At 41.1% G+C, this 23,496-nt stretch overlaps 1 protein-coding gene across 2 annotated transcripts; it reads left to right on the forward strand.

Moving 5' to 3' along the window:
* The first annotated feature begins 2,756 nt into the window (after positions 1 to 2,756).
* On the forward strand, positions 2,757 to 16,098 carry LOC112260517 (cullin-1). Of its 2 annotated transcripts, XM_042328797.1 has the most exons (23): positions 2,757 to 2,960; positions 3,795 to 3,848; positions 4,962 to 5,316; positions 5,506 to 5,683; positions 7,476 to 7,643; positions 7,749 to 7,799; positions 7,909 to 7,999; positions 8,116 to 8,279; positions 8,409 to 8,571; positions 11,276 to 11,406; positions 11,548 to 11,655; positions 11,774 to 11,880; positions 12,130 to 12,178; positions 12,394 to 12,525; positions 12,744 to 12,861; positions 13,080 to 13,156; positions 13,258 to 13,389; positions 13,600 to 13,692; positions 14,365 to 14,412; positions 14,537 to 14,619; positions 14,765 to 14,870; positions 15,038 to 15,151; positions 15,378 to 16,098. In XM_042328797.1, the coding sequence occupies exons 3-23, from the start codon at positions 5,177 to 5,179 to the stop codon at positions 15,456 to 15,458; spliced, it is 2,334 nt and encodes a 777-aa protein (XP_042184731.1). In that variant the 5' UTR covers positions 2,757 to 2,960; positions 3,795 to 3,848; positions 4,962 to 5,176; the 3' UTR covers positions 15,459 to 16,098. The 2 variants fall into 2 exon arrangements, with proteins under 2 accessions (XP_042184731.1, XP_042184730.1); XM_042328796.1 differs by lacking the exon at positions 3,795 to 3,848.
* Positions 16,099 to 23,496: the final 7,398 nt, after the last annotated feature.

Genomic DNA, 23,496 nt, shown 5'->3' on the forward strand with positions numbered 1-23,496 from the left:
TGTTTTTCCTGGAGAGAAGTGGCTTCTTTGCTGCCCTTCTTGACACCAGGCCATCCTCAGTCTTCACCTCACTGTGCGTGCAGATGCACTCACACCTGCCTGCTGCCAATTCCTGAGCAAGCTCTGTATGGGTGGTGCCCTGATCCTGCAGCTGAATCAACTTTTAGGAGACGGTCCTGGCACTTGCTGGACTTTCTTGGGCGACCTGAAGCCTTCTTCACAACAATTAAACCGTTCTCCTTGAAGTTCTTGATGATCAGATGAATGGTTGATTTAGGTGCAATCTTACTGGCAGCAATATCCTTGCCTGTGAAGCCCTTTTTGTGCAAAGCAATGACGGCACATGTTTCTTTGCAGGTAACCATGGTTGGCAGAGGAAGAACAATGATTCCAAGCACCACCCTTTTGAAGCTTCCAGTCTGTTATTCGAACTCAATCAGCATGACATATTGATCTCCAGCCTTGTCCTCGTCAACACTCACACCTGTGTTAACGAGAGAATCACTGACATGTCAGCTGGTCCTTTTGTGGCAGGGCTGAAATGCAGTGGACATTTTTGCGGGGCTTTGCAATTGATTGCAATTCATCTGATCACTCTTCATAACATTCTGGAGTATATGCAAATTGCCCTCATACAAACTGAGGCAGCAGACTTTGAAAAGTAATGTGTCATTCTTAACTTTTGGCCACAACTGTATACACGCTTAATACCTGAACTTGTATGGCTTTGTTGGCATCATGTGGTACTATATGTAATATTTTACTGTATATGATTGTTAGAGTACAGTGAGGTTTAATGTCTACTAATTTTAATTTCCTTATTTTCAGAATGCCCCACAATATTAAACGGTTCTCTCTTACAAGTGCCAACAAGACTCAAGTATGCTTTCTATGTCAGCCTTTCCCACGTTAAGATGCTCATATTCACAACATGTGGGTTGAGTATTTAGAGTGGCATAACACAGACAACACAGTGTGTGCGCAGAAGACAAGAACTGGGGGATTAGAGAAGCTAAGGGGAATGTAGACATGAGAGAGAGTAATGAAAACCTTTGCAATGAACATGAAATTATTAGCGGTTACTGCTGAAGGCTGTAACAGCATTCTGCAAACTGAAGGCATGCCTCCTTACATGACAGCATTCCACATGCCCACAGCAATTTTGCACCACTTATTATTTGGTAATTGCTTCATTGTTTGTTTGTTGTTGATATTTTGTCATGTAGGCTATTATGAATCAATACAAAACCCTCTGCATCTCACAAGGGTACAGTTTGGCTTATTGTGTTTCAGATAGTTTTGCTCATTTGAATATCACAAACTGTATGTGGTAATAGTCAAGTTGCAACTGTATCAAAGCTTACTATTTTGTAAGCTAAAATAATCAGAGGACAATTACTGTAGAGCAACACTATGACAAAGCATGAGCTCACATCAGACTAACACTTCAATATTATAGCATACTGATAATGGATAATACACTTTATTTATGTTGCTGATAACCACTTGTCAAATGAACAATTGGCATTTGATTACAATTTTTTACTTTCATTAGCAGCATGATATGTAAACTAAAACAGTACCACATTGCAGTACAATATATTTTACATGAATTACTTGGAAATATTTTGTATGTTTCTGAGGGATGATGTGCAAAAGCCTTTTTATATTTAAATTTTTCATTACAATTAAATGGCAGTTTTCTTTAATTCTGTGTGAAAAACAAGTGGTAAAAAATGGTCTTTTACAGTGGCTTAAGATCAAGTCCCCCAAAATGCATTTAATTTGTTACTTATGTTCAGTATTGTATGTTAGGCTTGAGATTGCATACGTAATGTGATTTTGTCTTAATATAAATCATTAAACAAGCCTTGCCATACAAAGAGTGTGGTTGCTTTATCAGATGCCTCCCCATCAGAACCTTCCTCTCCCTGACATTTATGGTAGACACTAGCCTGGTCCGTCAAACTATACTGGACCTAGCCTTTTGGGGGCCCTAAGTGAGATTTGGTTGGGAGGGCCCCCACCTCACAGTAAAACATTTTAGTGGCCCCTCTTGACAGTGGAGAAAAACATGCTTTAAAAGTAACACGTTTTCTGCAATTCTACACATTTTGCCAAGGGACAATGAGAAAATGTTGCAATTTTATAAAAATTCCTACAATTCTAGCTATTTTACTATTGATGGGATAATATATATTTTTTCAGTTCTAAGGCAAATTTCCTGCAATTCTACACAGTTTGCCATGACCTATACCATGTTAATACATTATCTGAGTGAGAGTGACCAACGTGCCCAGTGTGCATTTGGCTATGATTACTAAATTTAGATTGCTGACTAGACTAATTTACCAATCTAAAAATTGTTAGCTGACATGGCTCATTGAGTGACTGACAACAAAACAATGCTGATACACAACCAAATGTCAGAATTGCACCTTGTGTATTATACTATTCTTACTCTCACTAGTAAGTTAAGACCTGACTGAATTCCTAAAATGAGGGGCCCTAAAGTCACTTTTGGCTGGGGCCAGCCCTGCATAAAACCAATACTAATATCATTAATTGTAGGATGTTTCAGAATATAACGACAAATTGTTTGTTGCAGTGGCATACATGCTTATCAATCAGTTTTCATTAGAACCTTGACCTTCTCACAAATCGTGCTGTTCCATGCACAACATACAGTATGTCCATTATAATCAGCCGTGCGTGTCCGGAACTTTAAATTCCACTCAAATTCCATGGGACATCTTTCTGCAAACACATTTGTAAAGTGTTATTTCTATGCACTGCCGCAGCTATTGTTGTGGCAGTGAAAAGTAAATAATTTAGAGGGAAACGGGTATGTGTCGTTGAAAAGGAGTATTCCAATACTTTACTCAGATTAAAACGTAATATTTGGTTCTAATTGGTACTGTTTTGTTTCATTTGGAGCCAAGAACGAGCACTACACGATGGTAAGCTAACGTCAGCTAGCTAGTACAGTAGCTAAACTGACTGGCTAGCTAAGCATAACGAGAAATCACCAGTGAACTTGAATATTATTCTAGCTAGCTAGTTATACAAAAACAGAACACACACGACTATTGTGTGTTGTATTTATACAGAGAACACTGCCTGGCTGTTTATCCGTAACGTTAATTGGCTTCTGTGGTCAGGTAGCTTAAGTTAGCTCTAGCGTTGCGCCTGAACAGGCCTCATTTCTCACAGTAGTTAGCTAACGTTACCCTGATAGCTCACTGGCTAATACCATGTTAGCTAAGTTGGTTATAACATTTGCCAATCCAAATTTGCAGTTTGTATTATCTACTATTTGGTTTAAGTTACTAGCTAGCTAACAGTACACCTAGCAAATGTAATGCTAAGGTCAGCTAGTCAAAAACATTGCTAACTGCTACGTTTGCTTTCACTGCACCACTAACCAGGTTAATAGTTCACGTTTAGCCATGGCATGACAAAGCTAGATAGCGAATGTAAAGTTTAGAAGCTTCCTTGGCAAGCTTGTGCATGGGGACTACAGGTGTAGTAGCTAGCATTGCCAGAAAGTTCATATTTAATGTACAAGATATTGCCTTGGACTAGTTAGCTATCAATATTAGGTTTTGCAAATAACCAAAAGCTAGCTAGCAATATACACAGAATAGGTATGTAATGTCGGTTGCAAGCCAGGCATTACAGTCCCTCAAAGATTGTTTGCCACCAACTCAGTGGCAAAATATACTGTCCCTATCGTTGTAGCTTCCTCTTTTCAGTGTGTTTGCTGCTTAATCTGCATCTTTTGCCTTGGTTAGTGACAACACTGTCCCTGTGATAAATTGATGAATACTTGGGCCTGGACTGAAATGGTAATTATCTTGAACAGTTGGTTATTTAACAATTAGCCCCAAAACTTATCTTACCATCTCATGTTTGTCATTCATGCACAATACTTGCAGTATTCGCATAAGATATTTTTTACTTTAATATCCAAGGATATCATTATATCCACTTTGGTTAGCCTATATCAGGGGTAGGCAAACCTGTTCCTGAAGTGTAGCAGGATTCTTTCCCCCGACTAGGCACTAGACTTAACTAAATGATCAGTTCAGTGATTGCCTACATTCAAAACACCTGCTCTTCCAGATCAGTTAAATCAAAAACATGAAGTGCCTGCTCCAGGACCAGGGTTGCGTACCCCTTGTGTATTTTATGTCTATGGTTGTATTCTAAGACTTAGTAGAATCTAAGTTAACATATTTACATATAAACATGTAATGAAACAAGGTCAGGTTAGGCCTCATCTTGAAATCATAATTCTGCGCTCTTGTCTACTCTTAAATTATATATTTTTTTCTTTGTGATTTCTCTACCTTCAATGTATTATTCAATATCACTTGAGTGATCTCCTGCTCCATGCCGGAAATCAGCCCTGCCTACCCTGCACAGGTTTAACAACAGAAGCCGAGGGCAGTAGGGTTTAGGTTTCCACCTGAAGGAAAGCCAAATCCAGTCAGCCGTATTCCCCCAGCCAGGCTGCACTGGGGTGGGCAGACACTCACTGACACTAATGTAGTTACAGTATTCAGGACCAGTGAAGGTCAGATCACAGGCCCAGCTGTTGGGTCTTGATCAAGGGGAGGCTGGAGTCAATATAACACTCACTAGACTAATCTCTAACAATATGTCATACATTATCACCTGGATAGCAGATACTAGCTTTATATGGCAGGGGAACTATTCCAATCATTTTGCTGTGTACTGTAGTCTACAATGGAAGCAGTTTCAAGTGCAAATATTGATGAGCTAGATCCTAATGCATGTTTTTTTCTAGCCAGGTAATGATCTTTTTCAATTGAATGTCAACATCAATTATTGCAATCTCAACATTCTACAATGCAAGATTTTTTCTTACTCTTCAGGGCCTGTGCTATGTGACTTATACAATGTTTTCTCCTTTCTTACAATGTGTTTGTTTGCAGGTTTGGCAGGATGCTCTCCTGATTGCTACTTGAAGGGGGTCTTCCAAGATCGTCTGCCACTCCAAAGAGAAGACCCCACCTTGTCTCTGTGTTACATTGTGACCTCTCTCTTTATCACCTTATGGAGGAGTAGCTCTTGACAGTTTCATTACAAGCAATAAAAGAAGACGTGGCACGGAGCATCTGAGTGGAGAGCAACAACAAGCAAAGAGACAATGTCATCCAACAGAAGCCAGAACCCTCATGGGCTCAAGCAGATTGGCCTGGACCAGATCTGGGATGACCTGCGAGCAGGAATACAGCAGGTGTACACCAGACAGAGCATGGCCAAATCACGATATATGGAACTGTACACGTATCCTTCCACATAAATACACTCCCAGGCTTCTCTGACTGTGTGCTTTCAAGTGTGTCTCTTTATTAAGGGCAGTTTTTATGGCTGACACCAGCACAGGTTTTCCTCAGTTTAAAGCATATTTGGGATAATCCATTGTCAGTATTTTAAGTTTCTACATTTATGTTGTTGCCTTTACCCACCACCCAGACATGTTTATAACTACTGTACCAGTGTGCATCAGTCCAATCAGGCCCGTGGGGCAGGGCCCCCTCCATCCAAGCCCTCCAAAAAGGCCCCCACCCCAGGAGGGGCCCAGTTTGTGGGCCTGGAGCTCTACAAGAGACTCAAGGAGTTCCTCAAGAACTACCTGACCAACCTGCTCAAGGTAATGCTCTGTTCTGTGCCTTTTTTAAATGGACTGAGGTCAATGAATCGATTAAATTAATTGGCCTGCTAGTTAATTCTCCATTAGCCCTTCCAGTAAAGGTTAAAAGGAAGCATATCAAATGTCCTACCACATTTGCATGTTTATCTCTAACTACAGTGATATGTGAACCCTTTTGAATTACCTGGATTTATGCATAAATTGGTCATAAAATATTATCTGATCTTCATCTAAGTCACAACAATAGACAAACACAGTCTGCTTAAACTAATAACACACAAACAATTATAATTGTTCATGTCTTTATTGAACACACTGTGTAAACACTCACAGTGCAGTTTGGAAAGAGTATGCGAACACTTGGATTTAATAACAGGTTGACCCTTCTTTGGCAGCAATAAGCTCAACCAAAAGTTTTCTGTAGTTACGGATCAGACCTGCACAACGGTCAGGAGGAATTTTGGACCATTCCTCTTTACAAAACTGTTTCAGTTCCACAATATTCTTTGTATGTCTGGTGTGACCCACTCTCTTGAGATGCTGTGGCATGACCTCAATCGGGTTGAGGTCAGGACTGACTGGGTCACTCCAGATGGTGTATTTACTTCTGTTCAAGCCATTATGTTGTTGATTTACTTCTTTCTTTTGGGTTGTTGTCCAGTTGCATCACCTACCTCCTGTTGCGCTTCAATTGGCGGACAGATAGCCTAACATTCTACTGCAAAATGTCTTGATAAACTTGGGAATTCATTTTTATGTTGATGATAGCAAGCTGTCCAGGCCCTGAGGCAGCAAAGCAGCCCCAAACCATGATGCTCCCTCCACCATACTTTACATTTGGGATGAGGTTTTGATTTTGGTGTGCTGTGCCTTTCTTTCTCCACACATAGTGTTGTGTGTTCCTTCCAAACAACACAACTTTAGTTTCATCTGTCCACAGAATTATTTTTGCCAGTAGTGCTGTGGAACATCCATGTGCTCTTTTGTGAACTTCAGACTTATACAGCAATGTTTCTTTTGGACAGCAGTGGCTTCTTCCATGCTGTCTTCTAATGAACACCATTCTTGTTTAGTGTTTTACGCATTGTAGACTTGTCAACAGAGCTGTTAGCATCCTCCAGAGATTTCTGTATGTCTTTAGCTGACACTCTAGGATTCTTCTTAACTTCATTGAGTGTTCTGCGCTGTGCTCTTGCAAAGAGTCATCTTTGCAGGGCGACCACTCCTAGGGAGAGTAGCAACAGTGCTGAAATTTCTCTATTTCTATACAATTTGTCTTACCGTGGACTGACTTTTAGAGATACTTTCGTAACCCTTTCCAGCTTTATGCAAGGCAATAATTCTTCATCTTAGGTCTTCTGAGATCTCTTTTGTTTGAAGCATGGGTTACATCGGGCAATGCTTCTTGTGAATAGCGAACTCAAATATTCTGAGTGTTTTTATGAGGCAGGGCAGCTCAAACCAACATCTCCAATCTTGTTTCATTGATTGGACTCCAGGTTAACTGACTCCTCGCTCCATTTAGCTTTTCGAGATGTCATTAGCCTAGGGGTTCACATACCTTTTCCAACCTACACTGTGAATGTTTAAATGATGTATTTAATATAGACAAGAAAAATACAATAATTTGTGTGTTATTACTTTAAGCACACTGTGCTTGTCTATTGTTGGGACTTAGATGAAGATCAGGGGAATTTTTATGTAAAATCTATGCAGAAATCAGGTAATTCCAAAGGGTTCACATACTTGTTCTTGCCACTGTAAATATCACTCATGTCCCCATCATCTGCAGGACGGAGAAGACCTGATGGATGAGAGTGTATTAAAGTTCTACACACAGCAGTGGGAAGACTACAGATTCTCCAGCAAAGTGCTGAATGGTATCTGTGCCTACCTCAACCGGCACTGGGTCCGCCGCGAGTGTGACGAGGGGCGCAAAGGGATATATGAAATCTACTCCGTAAGAAAACTTTATTTTTTTATTTTTTTTGGTTAACCTAAATCTTATATTCTTAAATGGTTTTCTCAATTGTATGCATTGCCTCATCCTTTCCTCTCCTTTCAGCTCGCGTTGGTGACATGGAGAGAATGCCTTTTCAGACCTTTGAATAAACAAGTGAGTATCCGCTCAGATTAGCTGTGGAAAAGTTATTCCCAGTCTTAGTTGATTACAATACATTTTGTTGAAGGCATGATCCTAAATGTGTCTCTCCCCCCCAACTAAGGTCACAAATGCTGTATTGAAGCTCATTGAGAAGGAACGTAACGGAGAGACCATCAACACTAGGCTTATCAGTGGAGTCGTCCAGTCCTATGGTAGGTCCTGGCATATTTTAATGGTGTGTTGTTCAACCAATTTGAAACTGTTGTGAGATGTGATATCATGGTTCTGAAATTATTTTGGTTGACAGTTGAGGTTGTGTGTCTTTCAGTTGAGTTGGGTCTCAATGAGGATGATGCCTTTGCCAAAGGCCCCACGTTGTCAGTCTACAAAGAGTACTTCGAGACTCAGTTCTTGGCGGACACAGAGCGCTTTTACACACGAGAGAGCACAGAGTTCCTGCAACAAAATCCAGTTACTGAATACATGAAAAAGGTGGGTTATGAAACCAGTATATTGAGCCAAATAGATGTATCAGTAGCCTTTTTGTTTAGTGTAAAAATTTACAGAATCCATCTCTTTCGGTCTCTCACTCGGCTCTCTTTCTCCTTCTGTCTCTCTCAGGCTGAGGCGCGTCTGTTGGAGGAGCAGCGGAGGGTGCAGGTGTACCTCCATGAGAGCACGCAGGACGAGCTGGCCCGCAAGTGTGAGCAGGTGCTCATCGAGAAGCACCTGGAGATCTTCCACACAGAGTTCCAGAACCTTCTGGACGCTGACAAAAATGAAGGTATGGATGAGAGTCCAAATGGCAATTGCCAGCCAGACATGCCTTTTTGCTATTGCCAGATTTGTGCTTTATGTACTTTTCATACATTTATACTTTGCCTTGAGAAATTATTCATACCCACTTATTTATTCCACATTTTCTTCTTACATCATGAATTCAAAATCGATAAAAAAATTACCCATCTACACACAATACCCCATAATAACAAAGTGAAAACATGTTTTTAGAATTTATTGAAAATTAAATACAGATCTCATTTACATACATATTTTCACCACTGAGTCAGTACTTTGTAGAAGCACCTTTGGTAGTGATTACAGGTTTGAGTAGTCTTTGGTATGTCTGTATTAGCTTTGCACATCTGCATTTGGGGGGTTTTCTCCCATTTCTTCCTTGCAGATTTTCTCAAGCTCTTGTTAAGTTAGATGGAGAGTGGCGGTGAACAGCAAGTCTTTCTGACGATTTTCAATGGGAATTAAGTCTGGGCTTTGGCTCAAGGACTTTCACATTCTTGTTCTGAAGCTATTCAAGCATTGCTTTCGGTCATTGTCCTGTTGGAAAGTACATTTTCACCCCAGTCTAAGGACGGTTTCAAGTTTTAATGTCACATGCACAGTGAAATGCCTCTGAAGCAGGTTCTCATCAAGGATTTGCCTGTATTTGGCTCCATTCATTGATTGTTCCCTCTATCCTTATCAGTCTCTCTCCCTGCTGCTGAAAAGCACTTTTTTTTCCAGTGCCATGATGTTCTTAAGGAGCAGATTCAATGCATGAGCAGCACAGCCAATGGGTGTGATGTGAGAGTAAGACTCCTCCACTTTAGACCAAGCAGACTTTATGTTCGCAGCATTGTCTGTCACCAGTGCAAATACCTGCTGTGGTCCAAGGTCATTGATGACTGCCTTCAGCTCCTGATGGGTCATTGATGACTTGCAATCATCTCTGATGGGTGGACGAATGTTCGTGGGCAAGGAATTATTAACTACATAATCTCTACTACCTCATCCAGTATTCTACAAGAGCACAGACACAAGGGACAACAGACACACTGTTCTCTACCAGTGTAGAATACTGGATGAGGTAGTAGAGATTATGTAGTTATTAATTCCTTGCCCACGAACATTCGTCCACCCATCAGAGATGATTGCAATACAGTCTGCTTTCTCTATGATTTGCTTGACCTTCACTTGAACTCTGCATCCAGCAAATGAGTAGATAAAGCATGTCTGGTTGGAGGGGTATGCTGGGCGAGGAACATTCAGAATTCTCTTCCAATATACATAAACCTGTGAGCATCCGAGGTGAACCAATTGCATACACAGCTCGAGCAAGATATTCATCAGCATTTCTCAGACTACGTTCCTCCATTGAGTAAAACAACTTCTGATTCCAGGAGGACCATGAGCTGTTGCTATCGATAATGTGTCTGATTCATCATTTTTACCTGGAATAGAAGTAGAGGGACTTTTGTCAGAGGTTTCTTGTTGTGAGCATTGAAGGAACTTTATGCACTTGGCCAGATGATTTGGCATCTTTGATTCGGCATTCTTCACATATGATTTGGCACAGTCTTTGCAAATGTACACAGCTTTTCCTTCTATAATAGCTGCAGTGAAATGACTCCACACATCAGATAGTGCCCGAGGCATTTTCCTATAAAGATTACGAAGAAAATGAGTAAAAAAAAACAAATACAATTCCATGTACAGGTAAATACAGTTAGTTTAAACAACTCCTTTGTAAGATAAATGTTTTAAAATGAAACACGTATGGAAACAGGTGAATTAACTTTCCTCAGTTGGCAGGCTCAAGCAAGCTAAAACCCACATGGTAGCAAGAACTAACTAGCAGAAATTGTTAACAAGTTAGAAATGATTTAAACACACTTTGCTCATTGATGGGGCTGAAGTGAAACGGGTCGAGAGTTTCAAGATCCTTGGTGTCCACATCACCAACAAACTATCATGGTCCAAACACACCAACACAGCTGTGAAGAGGGCACAACCATGCATATTCCCCCTCGGGAGACTGAAAAGATTTGGCATGGGTTCCCAGATCCTCATGTTCTACAGCTGCACCATCGAGAGCATCCTGATCTGTTGCATCGCTGCCTGGTATGACAACTGTTCGGCATCTGACCGTAAGGCGCTACAGAGGGTAGTCTGTACGGCCCAGTACATCACTGTGGCCGAGCTTCTTGACATCCAGGACCTGTATATTAGGTGGTGTCAGAGGAAGGCCCAAAAAATTGTCTAAGACTTCAGTCACCCAAGTTATAGACTGTTATCTCTGCTACTGCACGGCAAGCAGTACCGGAGCGCCATATCTAGGACCAAAAGGCTCCTTAACATCTTCTACCCCCAAGCAATAAGACTGCTGAACAACTAAACTAATCAAATGGCCACCTGAACTATTTACATTGACCCTTCCCCCTCTTTGTTTTTACACTGCTGCTACTAACTGTTTTATTATCTATCAATAGTCACTTTACAAATTACCCCCACACATTGATACCGTTACCCCCTATATATAGCCTTGTTATTGTTATGTAAATGTATTTAACTTTTTGATTGATACATATAAATAAATTGTCAATATTTCATTAACTCTTTCTTAAACTGCGTTGTTGGTTAAGGGCTTGTATGTACGAATTTCAGTGTAGTGTTTGGAGCATGTGACATGCATCGCCATTCTCTGTCTGTAGACCTTGGGCGGATGTACAATTTGGTGTCCCGGATCACTGATGGATTGGGAGAGCTGAAGAAACTCCTGGAGACGCACATATACAACCAGGGCCTTGCTGCTATAGAGAAGTGTGGAGAAGCAGCTCTCAATGTAAGAACTACAATGGATTTAATAGTTAAATGTACGCATTGGGTTTTACCGGTTCACATCTTTATTAGAATAATCTGAGACAGTCCTTTCTCCAGTTCACTTGAGTGTTCCTTGACTTTGTTTTCATTTATTTCACCACAGGATCCCAAAATGTATGTCCAGACCATCTTAGACGTCCACAAGAAGTATAATGCTTTAGTAATGTCAGCGTTCAACAACGATGCTGGTTTTGTTGCTGCTCTGGACAAGGTATGTTCATATTTTACTATATTTTGTGGTGTTAGACATTTTCAGTCTGTGTCACACACACACACACTTACTGTTGCTGTTTTTGTTAACTTTGAACACCCATTTTTTGTCTTCACAGGCCTGTGGACGCTTCATAAACAACAATGCTGTGACCAAGATGGTGCAGTCATCCAGCAAATCCCCAGAGCTACTGGCTAGATACTGTGACTCTCTGCTGAAGAAGAGGTGTGCCTCTGCTCTGGCACATTCACTTAATGCATAACTCAGAACCACAGTTTGATATTCAAGTCTACGTACGCCTGAGACCAGTAGCCAGCACTCCAGTATTGCTATGGACATTTGTTCTGAAATGGTTCACATTGACTAGAGTCAATACGACGTCTACTCTTGTGGTTTTAATAGACACTGCTAACATACAAGAGCAGGACGTCTGATTTTTTCAATTTAATTATTTTCTTTCTTTTTTTTGCACAGCTCAAAGAACCCAGAGGAGGCAGAGCTAGAAGACACACTAAACCAAGTGGTGAGTTGGACTGCTTGTTTTTCCTTTTTTCTCAGCTGCCACACTGGTACTGCATTTTATACATTATCTGGTTGCCTGGAGTCGACAGGATGAAAAGTGGAGCTTCTGCACTAGCTGCCTTCCATTGTAGACCCAATCTCCTCCCCCTCCTTCAGCCCGGCGTTGCATTTTAGTTGGTTTACAACTCTCTAACTGTTATGTGTTCTCTTCCCTAGATGGTGGTCTTTAAGTACATAGAGGACAAAGATGTGTTCCAGAAGTTCTATGCCAAGATGCTGGCTAAGCGGTTAGTCCATCAGAACAGCGCCAGTGATGATGCTGAAGCCAGTATGATCTCCAAACTAAAGGTACTATACCACAAAAAATCTGTTTACCTCCTCATGGCCATGTTTTTAATTTGGCATTTTCAACGTGATATTGACATTACATTGTGATTGGTAACTAGAGTTGTGCAGTTTGTTTATTGTACAAATCTGTTAGATATTCTCTGGTTGCTCAGTCTTTGGACTGTGTTTTACCTGGGATCATCTGTCCTAATGGCATGTCCTGCCCTCTTTCCCAACAGCAAGCGTGCGGCTTCGAGTACACCTCCAAACTCCAACGGATGTTCCAGGACATCGGAGTCAGCAAAGACCTAAATGAACAATTTAAAAAGCACCTCACCAACTCTGAGCCTTTGGACTGTGAGTATATCTGTCTGTGACTCTGATATGCGGTGGTACCTTGTGCCCCATTCTGGGATTCATTATGTGATGACAGAAATGAGTTTCTTAATCTCGGAAACCTGGATTGATTTAGTAGGGCCCTGGTTTTTCCTAACCAAACGTTTAAAAAATCACATTGAAACAAATAACTATTATAGGAAGATTGTTGATCTGTTTTCTGTGTGTGTGCGTCTCAGTGGACTTCAGCATCCAGGTCCTCAGTTCTGGTTCCTGGCCCTTCCAGCAGTCCTGTACATTTGCCTTGCCCTCTGAGGTGAGAGACTAACTGATCCCCTCCACAGTGACCCAATTTACTGACATTGATCACTGTTTTACTCACTGTTCTCTCTTTTCTTCTCTCCTACCCTCATTCAGCTGGAGAGGAGTTACCAAAGGTTCACTGCCTTCTACGCCAGCAGACACAGCGGGCGCAAGCTGACCTGGCTCTACCACCTGTCCAAAGGAGAGCTGGTCACCAACTGCTTTAAGAACAGATACACTCTGCAGGTGATTACAGGTGTTGTCTGATCAGATAAAATATGAATATTTCCTCTCAGACTCTCAACCGTCACTGTTGAACAAATATACTGGTGTGTGCTGACTATTTAACAAGAAAAAAATAATGAATCAACGATATGCATGGAGCGGAGTTGTCATGGTATCCTCTACTATTGAATGGTTTTAACGTATTCCCTGTTGCTCCTCCTGTCCTACCAGGCTTCTACCTTCCAGATGGCCATCCTATTGCAGTACAATGCTGAGGACGTCTACACAGTGCAGCAGCTCGCAGACAGCACACAGATCAAGATAGTGAGTACTGACAACTCAACGGTATCTAGTTGGCTACAGACAGAGAGTCTATTCTCTTTTGATGGATGGTCTTTCAAAGGAAGACCTTATGCTCTGATGGGAATACAAAACACTAATAACACCTGCTCTTTCGATGACAGACTGACCAGGTGAATCCAAGTGAAAGCTATGATCCCTTATTGATGATAAATCCACTGATTGTAGATGAAGGGGAGGAGATGTGTTAAAGAAGGATTTTTTAAGCCTTAAGACAATTGAGACCTGGATTGTGTATGTGTGCCATTTAGAGCGAGAATGGGCAAGACAATATTTAAGTGCCTTTGAACGGCGTGTGGTAGGAGATGCCAGGCGCACCGGTTTGAGTCAAGAACTGCAACGCTGCTCGGTTTTTCACGCTCAACAGTTTCCCGTGTGTATCAACAATGGTCCACCACCCAAAGGACATCCAGTCAACTTAACATGGCCCAGCATCCCTGTGGAACACTTTCGACACCTTGTACAGTCCATGCTCCAACCAATTTAAGGCTGTTCCGTGGGTAAAGAGGGGGAGGTGGGGGTGCAACACAATTTTAGGAAGGTGTTCCTAATGTTTGGTATACTATGTGTATAAGCTGAAAGCAACAGCCCACTATCTGCCTTATACGTTGCCTGTTTTGTTTTTGTTCTCACCAGGACATTTTGGTGCAGGTGTTGCAAATCTTGTTGAAGTCTAAATTGCTGGTAGGTTTTATGCCTCTTATTTTCAGATAATCTACCAAACAACTCTAGTTGCTAGGGGAGACATCAATTAACTATTCTGCACTGTGGATTTCAACTTTGACCCAAACAATGTTCTGTTGTCTAGGTCCTGGAGGATGAGAATGCAAATGTGGATGAAGTAGAGTTCAAACCAGACACCTTAATAAAACTCTTCCTGGGATACAAAAAGTGAGTCATTACACACACCATGTAATCAATATAGGTCACAAACCTGCAAATTGTGGAACCAGATATTCCAAATTGCTGTGATGTTACTGTACTTTAAAAGATTCCATGAACTGTTGCTGATATATTTTGATTTGAATCTATACAGCAAAAAACTTCGGGTGAACATTAACGTGCCAATGAAGACAGAGCAGAAGCAGGAGCAGGAAACCACTCACAAGAACATAGAGGAGGACAGGAAACTGTTAATACAGGTACACTGTACATCACACTATTCTATTTTTTCCCCCTGATCTAACTCACACTACAAAAATTTGTCTATTGTCTAGCGTGCACAAACAACCTCTCTGGTCTAGAATATTCACCCAGGATCATTTTGGTCTAAACCTGCTGTGTTCTCTCTTTCTCTACCCTGCTGTAGGCTGCCATTGTGAGAATCATGAAGATGCGCAAAGTGCTAAAACATCAGCAACTCCTGGCAGAGGTGCTGAATCAGCTGTCATCCAGGTTTAAACCAAGAGTTCCCGTCATCAAGGTAAATTATGCCGTAAATTAGGCCACGTTAGATGGAAATTGACCTTACCCCGGAGTATTTCTTGGAACCACATACTGTAAATGCAACATCTGCCATGGTAGAAACGTGCTTGTTTTTGTCTTTCAGAAATGTAACAAATCTATACTCCTGTAGGTTTATGGAAAACACTTTCTGTATGCAACATGTGCCATGTTAGTAATGGTCATGTATGGTTTTTGTCTTTCAGAAATGTATCGACATCCTGATCGAGAAGGAGTACCTGGAGCGTGTCGACGGAGAGAAAGACACTTACAGCTACTTGGCTTAAAACCTTTTCATTGTTCTCCACCCTCCCTCCTTTCTTTTTTTAAAGTTGTCTTTTGAGTAATTAACATCATTCCTTTTGACATTTGGCCAATGTTGTCAGGAATGCGAGCACAGAAGGAGAAAAAGAAGAAAAAAGTTGTCAATCATCATCAAGGTGGTTGCGAAAGCTGGACTTCCCTTTAAACTCTGACATTATGGGATAGCTGCTCGCCCAGTGTTTGTTTGAAGATCCCATCTGAACTGCTCAGGATCGACAGATACATTTTGATATGTAAATATCGACAGAGACCTTTACCTCTTTACTTTTATCTTGCAAAGTTAATAACATACAAAAAAAACTATCAAAACCCTTCACACCGAGGGTTGCATGCTACTGCCTATCTGCATTTAAGAAGCAAAAAGACGTAATAGATGAGAAGCTATTAAGACACTGCTGCTTTATGTGGCAGTAGCAAATTATGAACGTATGTTTTAAAAAAAGATGAGTGCAATTTTAGCTGCACTTCCAGAAAGCGATCTGTGTTTGAAAAAGGCCCTTAGAAGTGTAATCTGCATTGTTACCAGCTACCAGAAAAACATTTGTATAGTGGTTCACTTTTTTTTTTTTTATGTATGGTAAATAAAAATTAAAGGTTTCTGTATTCCCTCTGATGGCTTTTATTCCTTCAAAGCTGATGTGAACTTTGATCTGAGATGTTTACACACGCATCCCAATTCTAATCTATGTTCACTAATTGGTCGTGAAAAAGAGCTAATGTGATTGGTCAAAAGACCAATTAGAGGGGGAATATATCAGAACTGTGCAGCCTGTTTAAACGCAGCCCTGGATATTATAGATCATTGCTGGTTTCTTGATGTTACAATCCATGAATGACCTACTTAGCTGTTCATTGCCATTCATTTGTCAACTGTAAAGCTTGTCAACAAGATGTATTGTGTGGGTATTAGAACCGACGGTTGCTACTTTCCCATGATCAGTTTTAATCAGAATGTACTTTAATGGCTGTGTTTAGACAGGCAGCCCAATTCAGATTTTTTTACCACTAATTGGTATGTTGACCAATCACATCAGGTTTTTTTTCTTCTGATTTGTCAAAAGACACATTTTTGAGAGCGGAAAAAAAAAAAATCGGAATTGAGCTGCCTGTCTAAACACAGCCTAAATCACTGAAAACATTCACATCGTAGGCAGGATGCAGGCAGAAAATGTATGAGATTGGAACTTGGGGTTCTCTTGCCTATTTCAATAATAAACATTTTAAATTAGCCTATCATAATGCTATTATTTTTTACGTTTTTAATTATTGTATGAATGCAGACCCATTTCAACATACATTTGGATGACTGTTTGGAGGCATTAAAGCCTTGTTCACACAGGTCTTAATGCTCAAATCAGTTTTTATTTTCAAACCTGTTTTGGAATACTAACTAACTATCCAAACAGCAAGTGACCAAATCAGATTTCTGTTTGTTCAGACAGTAGTCATTTGCTGACATGGCTATTCTATTGTCATAGTAAATATGGGTGTGTGTGCAGTGGTGGTGCTCATGCTTACTATCACCAAAGATTATGGATATACTGACAAGATGCATGCCTCTCTGGCCTAACAATGGGAGTCATTAGCCACGGTGGGTTGTCTAGCCCCTACCTATCCTTTCTTTGGATTGGTGGATACATGTCATTATTGTAATCTTTTTGAATATTTGATGAGGGTTGTTGACATCAACTGCCTGTAATGGAGAGAGATGCTATGCTATTAGCCATATGCCAAGAATATGCATAGCCATCTCGAGACAACTTCTATATAAAGACAGGTTTTCTGCAGAGTTGGGCCTCTCTTCCTCTCTGAAATCACTCAGAAGTGTATTTTTATTTATTTATCTGTTATTTTACCAGGTAAGTTGACTGAGAACACGTTCCCATTTGCAGCAACGACCTGGGGAATAGTTACAGGGGAGAGGAGGGAGATGAATGAGCCAATTGTAAACTGGGGATTATTAGGTGACTGTGATGGTTTGAGGGCCAGATTGAGAATTTAGCCAGGACACCGGGGTTAACACCCCTACTCTTACGATAAGTGCCATGGGATCTTTAATGACCTTAGAGAGTCAGGACACCCATTTAACGTCCCATCCGAAAGACTGGGGCATTGGGATATTCTTTTAGACCAGAGGAAAGAGTGCCTCGTACTGGCCCTCCAACACCACTTCCAGCAGCATCTGGTCTGCCATCCAGGAACTGATCAGGACCAACCCTGCTTAGCTTCAGAAGCAAGCCAGCAGTGGTATGCAGGGTGGTATGCTGTGTAGCAAGCCAAGGAGACAACAATGCCTGCCATTGAGGTTTCCCAGTTGCGTTGAATGTTCAAAATCATAGTGTAAGAAAACTTTTAAAGCCTCAAAGGATAAGATGATCCAACTTTCAATCTGATTCATTTTTGGCTAGCCACAGTAGTCCACTATCTAGCTAAGTAGCTGTATAGCTTTCTAGCACATTCACTAACTTGTTTGTAAACAATCTACCACATGTTCTTGTCTAAATTTCAACAGAGTAGGTAGCAAGCAACAAGATGTGTCAAATAACAGTCTAAAAAACACTGGAGAGCAAATAAATCACATTTGACTGTTCAGACACGGGTCGCATGGCCAGGAATTACATTTGAAATGTGGCTTGAAATCTGATTCCATGTGCTTTTTTTGCTGTTTCAACTGCAGGAAAAATAACAGAATCTAATCGGATATGCAAATCCATACGGGAAAATTATATATTGGAATATATTTAAAAAATATATATAAACATTTTAATATATCAGGAAAATGTATTTATCAAATATATAATTCAATCAAATATATGTACTTTTATATATATATATATATATATATATATATATATATATATATATACAGTGTCTCCTGACCCCTCCTGTCTCAGCCTCCAGTATTTATGCTGCAGTAGTTTATGTGTCGGGGGGCTAGGGTCAGTTTGTTATATCTGGAGTACCTCTCCTGTCCTATTCAGTGTCCTGTGTGAATCTAAGTGTGCGTTCTCTAATTCTCTCTTTCTCTCTCTCTCTCTCTCTCTCTCGGAGGACCTGAGCCCTAGGACCATGCCCCAGGACTACCTGACATGATGACTCCTTGCTGTCCCCAGTCCACCTGGCCGTGCTGCTGCTCCAGTTTCAACTGTTCTGCCTTATTATTATTCGACCATGCTGGTCATTTATGAACATTTGAACATCTTGGCCATGTTCTGTTATAATCTCCACCCGGCACAGCCAGAAGAGGACTGGCCACCCCACATAGCCTGGTTCCTCTCTAGGTTTCTTCCTAGGTTTTGGCCTTTCTAGGGAGTTTTTCCTAGCCACCGTGCTTCTACACCTGCATTGCTTGCTGTTTGGGGTTTTAGGCTGGGTTTCTGTACAGCACTTTGAGATATCAGCTGATGTACGAAGGACTATATAAATACATTTGATTTGATTTGATTTGATATATATATACAGTATGTGTAAAATACACACTCACACCTCACAACCTTCTTTACCCCGATTATAATTTTGAGTCTCTATTTACCTCTGGTACCTTATGCCTAAATCACACTGACAATGTCATTGCGCAAATAGTACGCAGCATCATCTGGATATGTGTGCAACAAAAGTTTAACATTAACCTTCTGCTACCATTTCTGTCAAGCACTCTATCCATACAGTTAGATGCATACATTCGATAAATCCAACATGTGCGCCACACAGAACGCACTGGAACTGCCTCTGCAACTCAATGCTGCAATGCTGCCAGGCAAACAGAGTGTTCCATTGGAAAGGAATGTACTTCAGGTGTACCAAAACGCAATGATTCTGTGGGTGTGCTTGAGGTGTAACCCAATGCTGCAAGGCAAACACAGCGTTCCATTTGAAATGAATGTACTTCTGGTGTACCAAAACGCAATAACCCTGTCGGTGTGATCGAGGTGTTAGCATTAGAGACAATTTATGCTTGATCCGAAATGTGGTCAGAGGCGCCTTATGGATGGTGTTATGCCATTGCGGACTCTCCAATATTTTTAACCTTTTTATTTATTTATTTTATCAGGGAGTCATACAGAGACCAAGGTCCTGAATGACATACATAACAGAAAATACACACATCAATATAAATACAAAATGAAAACAGAAAAAACAAGCACATTAATCACTAATAAAGTCCTCAATCAGCCTTTTGAATTGCCATAGAAGCACCAAAACATCCAATTTAAGAACATTTCGAAGATTGTTCCTGAAATAAGGTGCAAGAAAACTAAAAGCTGATTTACCTAACTCAGTAGAGACCAAAGGAATTTCCAGAATTAACCATCCCTGAGACCGGGTGTGGTAATTCCTATGTCTAAAGTTTAATAAAGATGTTAGGTACAGTGGCAGTTTTTGTATAAGGGCTATATAAATGAAAACATAGCAATGTATCAAACTACGTGACATCAGAGGGCCAACCAACTTTCTGCTAGAGAATGCAGTGATGAGTACTGAAACTGTCACCCATAATAATGTGCAGTGCGCTGTGATAACCTGCATCTAACGGTTTAATAAAGTGGCAGCTACAATTCATATAGATGAAGTCGCCATCGTCTAGGACCGATAGGAACGTAGACTGAATAAATTGTTTTCTACTATTTAGTGAGAGGCAGGACCTATTTCTATAGAATAAGCCCATTTTAACCTCAGCTTCTTAACAAACTCATCAATATATTTTTTAAAAGACAGCCTATCATGTATCAAATCAAATCAAATCAAATTTATTTATATAGCCCTTCGTACATCAGCTGATATTTCAAAGTGCTGTACAGAAACCCAGCCTAAAACCCCAAACAGCAAGCAATGCAGGTGTAGAAGCACGGTGGCTAGGAAAAACTCCCTAGAAAGGCCAAAACCTAGGAAGAAACCTAGAGAGGAACCAGGCTATGTGGGGTGGCCAGTCCTCTTCTGGCTGTGCCGGGTGGAGATTATAACAGAACATGGCCAAGATGTTCAAATGTTCATAAATGACCAGCATGGTCAAATAATAATAATGCAGAACAGTTGAAACTGGAGCAGCAGCACAGTCAGGTGGAAGTTGAAACTGGAGCAGCAGCATGGCCAGGTGGACTGGGGACAGCAAGGAGTCATCATGTCAGGTAGTCCTGGGGCATGGTCCTAGGGCTCAGGTCAGTTGAAACTGGAACAGCAGCATGGCCAGGTGGACTGGGGACAGCAAGGAGTCATCATGTCAGGTAGTCCTGGGGCATGGTCCTCCGAGAGAGAGAAAGAAAGAGAGAAGGAGAGAATTAGAGAACGCACACTTAGATTCACACAGGACACCGAAGGTTGCAAGTAACCGGAAGGTTGCAAGTTCAAACCCCCAAGCTGACAAGGTACAAATCTGTCGTTCTGCCCCTGAACTGGCAGTTAACCCACTGTTCCTAGGCCGTCATTGAAAATAAGAATTTGTTCTTAACTGACTTGCCTAGTTAAATAAAGATAAAAAAATAAAGACACTTGCATGCCGATGATACTGTTGCGTATGCTATTACCCCCATGGTTGACCAGGCTCTATCTGAACTTCAGTCTGCCTTCATTGTATTACAGAAAAACTTTATTGACCTGAAGTAAGTATTGAATGCAGGTAAAATTAAGTATATGTTGTTCTCTACAGCGTATAAAAATAACTTTGATGATTTAAGCATATGTACTTTAGATGGTGTCCATTGATTGTGTCCCTGCTTACAAATATCTGGGAATCTGGATAGATTCTAGAATCTGGATAGATCCTAGAACCAAAAAATTTAGCACAGGAGAAGTACTCCAGATATAACAAACTGACCCCAGCCCCCCGACACATAAACTACTGCAGCATAAATACTGGAGGCTGAGACAGGAGGGGTCAGGAGACACTGTGGCCCCATCCGAGGACACCCCCGGACAGGGCCAAACAGGAAGGATATAACCCCACCCACTTTGCCAAAGCACAGCCCCCACACCACTAGAGGGATATCTTCAACCACCAACTTACCATCCTGAGACAAGGCTGAGTATAGCCCACAAAGATCTCCGCCACGGCACAAGCAAAGGGGGGGGGCGCCAACCCAGACAGGATGACCACAACAGTGAATCAACCCACTCAGGTGACGCACCCCCTCCAGGGACGGCATGAGAGAGCCCCAACAAGCCAGTGACTCAGCCTCTGTAATAGGGTTAGAGGCAGAGAATCCCAGTGGAAAGAGGGGAACTGGCCAGGCAGAGACAGCAAGGGCGGTTCGTTGCTCCAGAGCCTTTCCGTTCACCTTCCCACTCCTGGGCCAGACTACACTCAATCATATGACCCACTGAAGAGATGAGTCTTCAGTAAAGACTTAAAGGTTGAGACCGAGTTTGCGTCTCTGACATGGGTAGGCAGACCGTTCCATAAAAATGGAGCTCTATAGGAGAAAGCCCTGCCTCCAGCTGTTTGCTTAGAAATTCTAGGGACAATTAGGAGGCCTGCGTCTTGTGACCGTAGCGTACGTGTAGGTATGTACGGCAGGACCAAATCAGAGAGATAGGTAGGAGCAAGCCCATGTAATGCTTTGTAGGTTAGCAGTAAAACCTTGAAATCAGCCCTTGCTTTGACAGGAAGCCAGTGTAGAGAGGCTAGCACTGGAGTAATATGATCAAATTTTTGGGTTCTAGGATCTATCCAGATTCTAGAATCTATCCAGATTCCCAGATATTTGTAAGCAGGGACACAATCAATGGACACCATCTAAAGTACATATGCTTAAATCATCAAAGTTATTTTTATACGCTGTAGAGAACAACATATACTTAATTTTACCTGCATTCAATACTTACTTCAGGTCAATAAAGTTTTTCTGTAATACAATGAAGGCAGACTGAAGTTCAGATAGAGCCTGGTCAACCATGGGGGTAATAGCATACGCAACAGTATCATCGGCATGCAAGTGTCTTTATTTTTTTATCTTTATTTAACTAGGCAAGTCAGTTAAGAACAAATTCTTATTTTCAATGACGGCCTAGGAACAGTGGGTTAACTGCCAGTTCAGGGGCAGAACGACAGATTTGTACCTTGTCAGCTTGGGGGTTTGAACTTGCAACCTTCCGGTTACTAGTCCAACGCTCTAACCACTAGGCTACCCTGCCGCCTCTATACTATTTTTTGTCGATATTGTTAACGTAAACAGTAAAAAGTACAGGACACAGAATCGACCCCTGCGGTTAGCTGAGAATTGATCAAGGATTCTAATATTTTAGCTAGACAAGAAAGTTTAGAAATAGGGTTATAATTATTTAGGTCACAAGGGTCACCACCTTCGTGAAGATGGAGTACATGGGCCGCCTTCTAAATGTTGGTGATAGTACCAGATATAATCGTCAGGTTAAAAATATGGGTTAATGATTCACCAATCGGGGGCAGAAAGCTGCAGCAAAAATGGATCAAGCGTATCAGCCCCAGTGGATTTTTTTAACATCCATATTAAGCAAGGCATCTAGCACATCACAGATAGTAAATTGTAGAAATGAAAACAAAGATTCACTGGAAGTTGACAGGTTAACCATTGAGTCAGCTAGAGGCTGGCAGAAGGAAGAGCCCTTGATTGACTGACCAGGGTCAATTAAAGCACCATTTCTCTCAAATAAAAAGCTTGCCAAGATAAAATGATGATTAAAAGCAGCACTTATTCCATTCTTCTCAGTTATGATGCCAGAGTCAGACAGAACTTTCTTAGGCAGGGAAGAAGGGGAATTTGTACACTTCCGTGCATTTACTGTATTCCAAAATGTTGTTTATGGACACATCTACAACCAGGAGCTCAAATGTCTTGCAAACAGAAATATTTAAAGATTGGAACACCATCAAATTAGATTTTACATGTATGGCCACTCCTCCCCTTTCTGCAATCTGTCACATCTAAATTCATTAGAATCATTTACTTCAATGTCTTCATCAGATACAGAACCATTTAACAATGTTTCAGAGAGAACCAGAATGAGTCCTGTAACCAAGTGTCAATT

Source organism: Oncorhynchus tshawytscha, linkage group LG10, assembly GCF_018296145.1.
Source record: "Oncorhynchus tshawytscha isolate Ot180627B linkage group LG10, Otsh_v2.0, whole genome shotgun sequence".
NCBI lineage: Eukaryota > Metazoa > Chordata > Actinopteri > Salmoniformes > Salmonidae > Oncorhynchus > Oncorhynchus tshawytscha.

What these genes read in the sequence shown, in the direction of transcription:
- LOC112260517 (XM_042328797.1), top strand. Translation starts at nt 5,177, where the DNA reads ATGTCATCCAACAGAAGCCAGAACCCTCATGGGCTCAAGCAGATTGGC. An exon ending in CATTTGCCTTGCCCTCTGAG is followed by an intron (nt 13,157 to 13,257) that starts GTGAGAGACTAA and finishes ACCCTCATTCAG; the next exon opens with CTGGAGAGGAGTTACCAAAG. An exon ending in ACAGGAAACTGTTAATACAG is followed by an intron (nt 14,871 to 15,037) that starts GTACACTGTACA and finishes ACCCTGCTGTAG; the next exon opens with GCTGCCATTGTGAGAATCAT.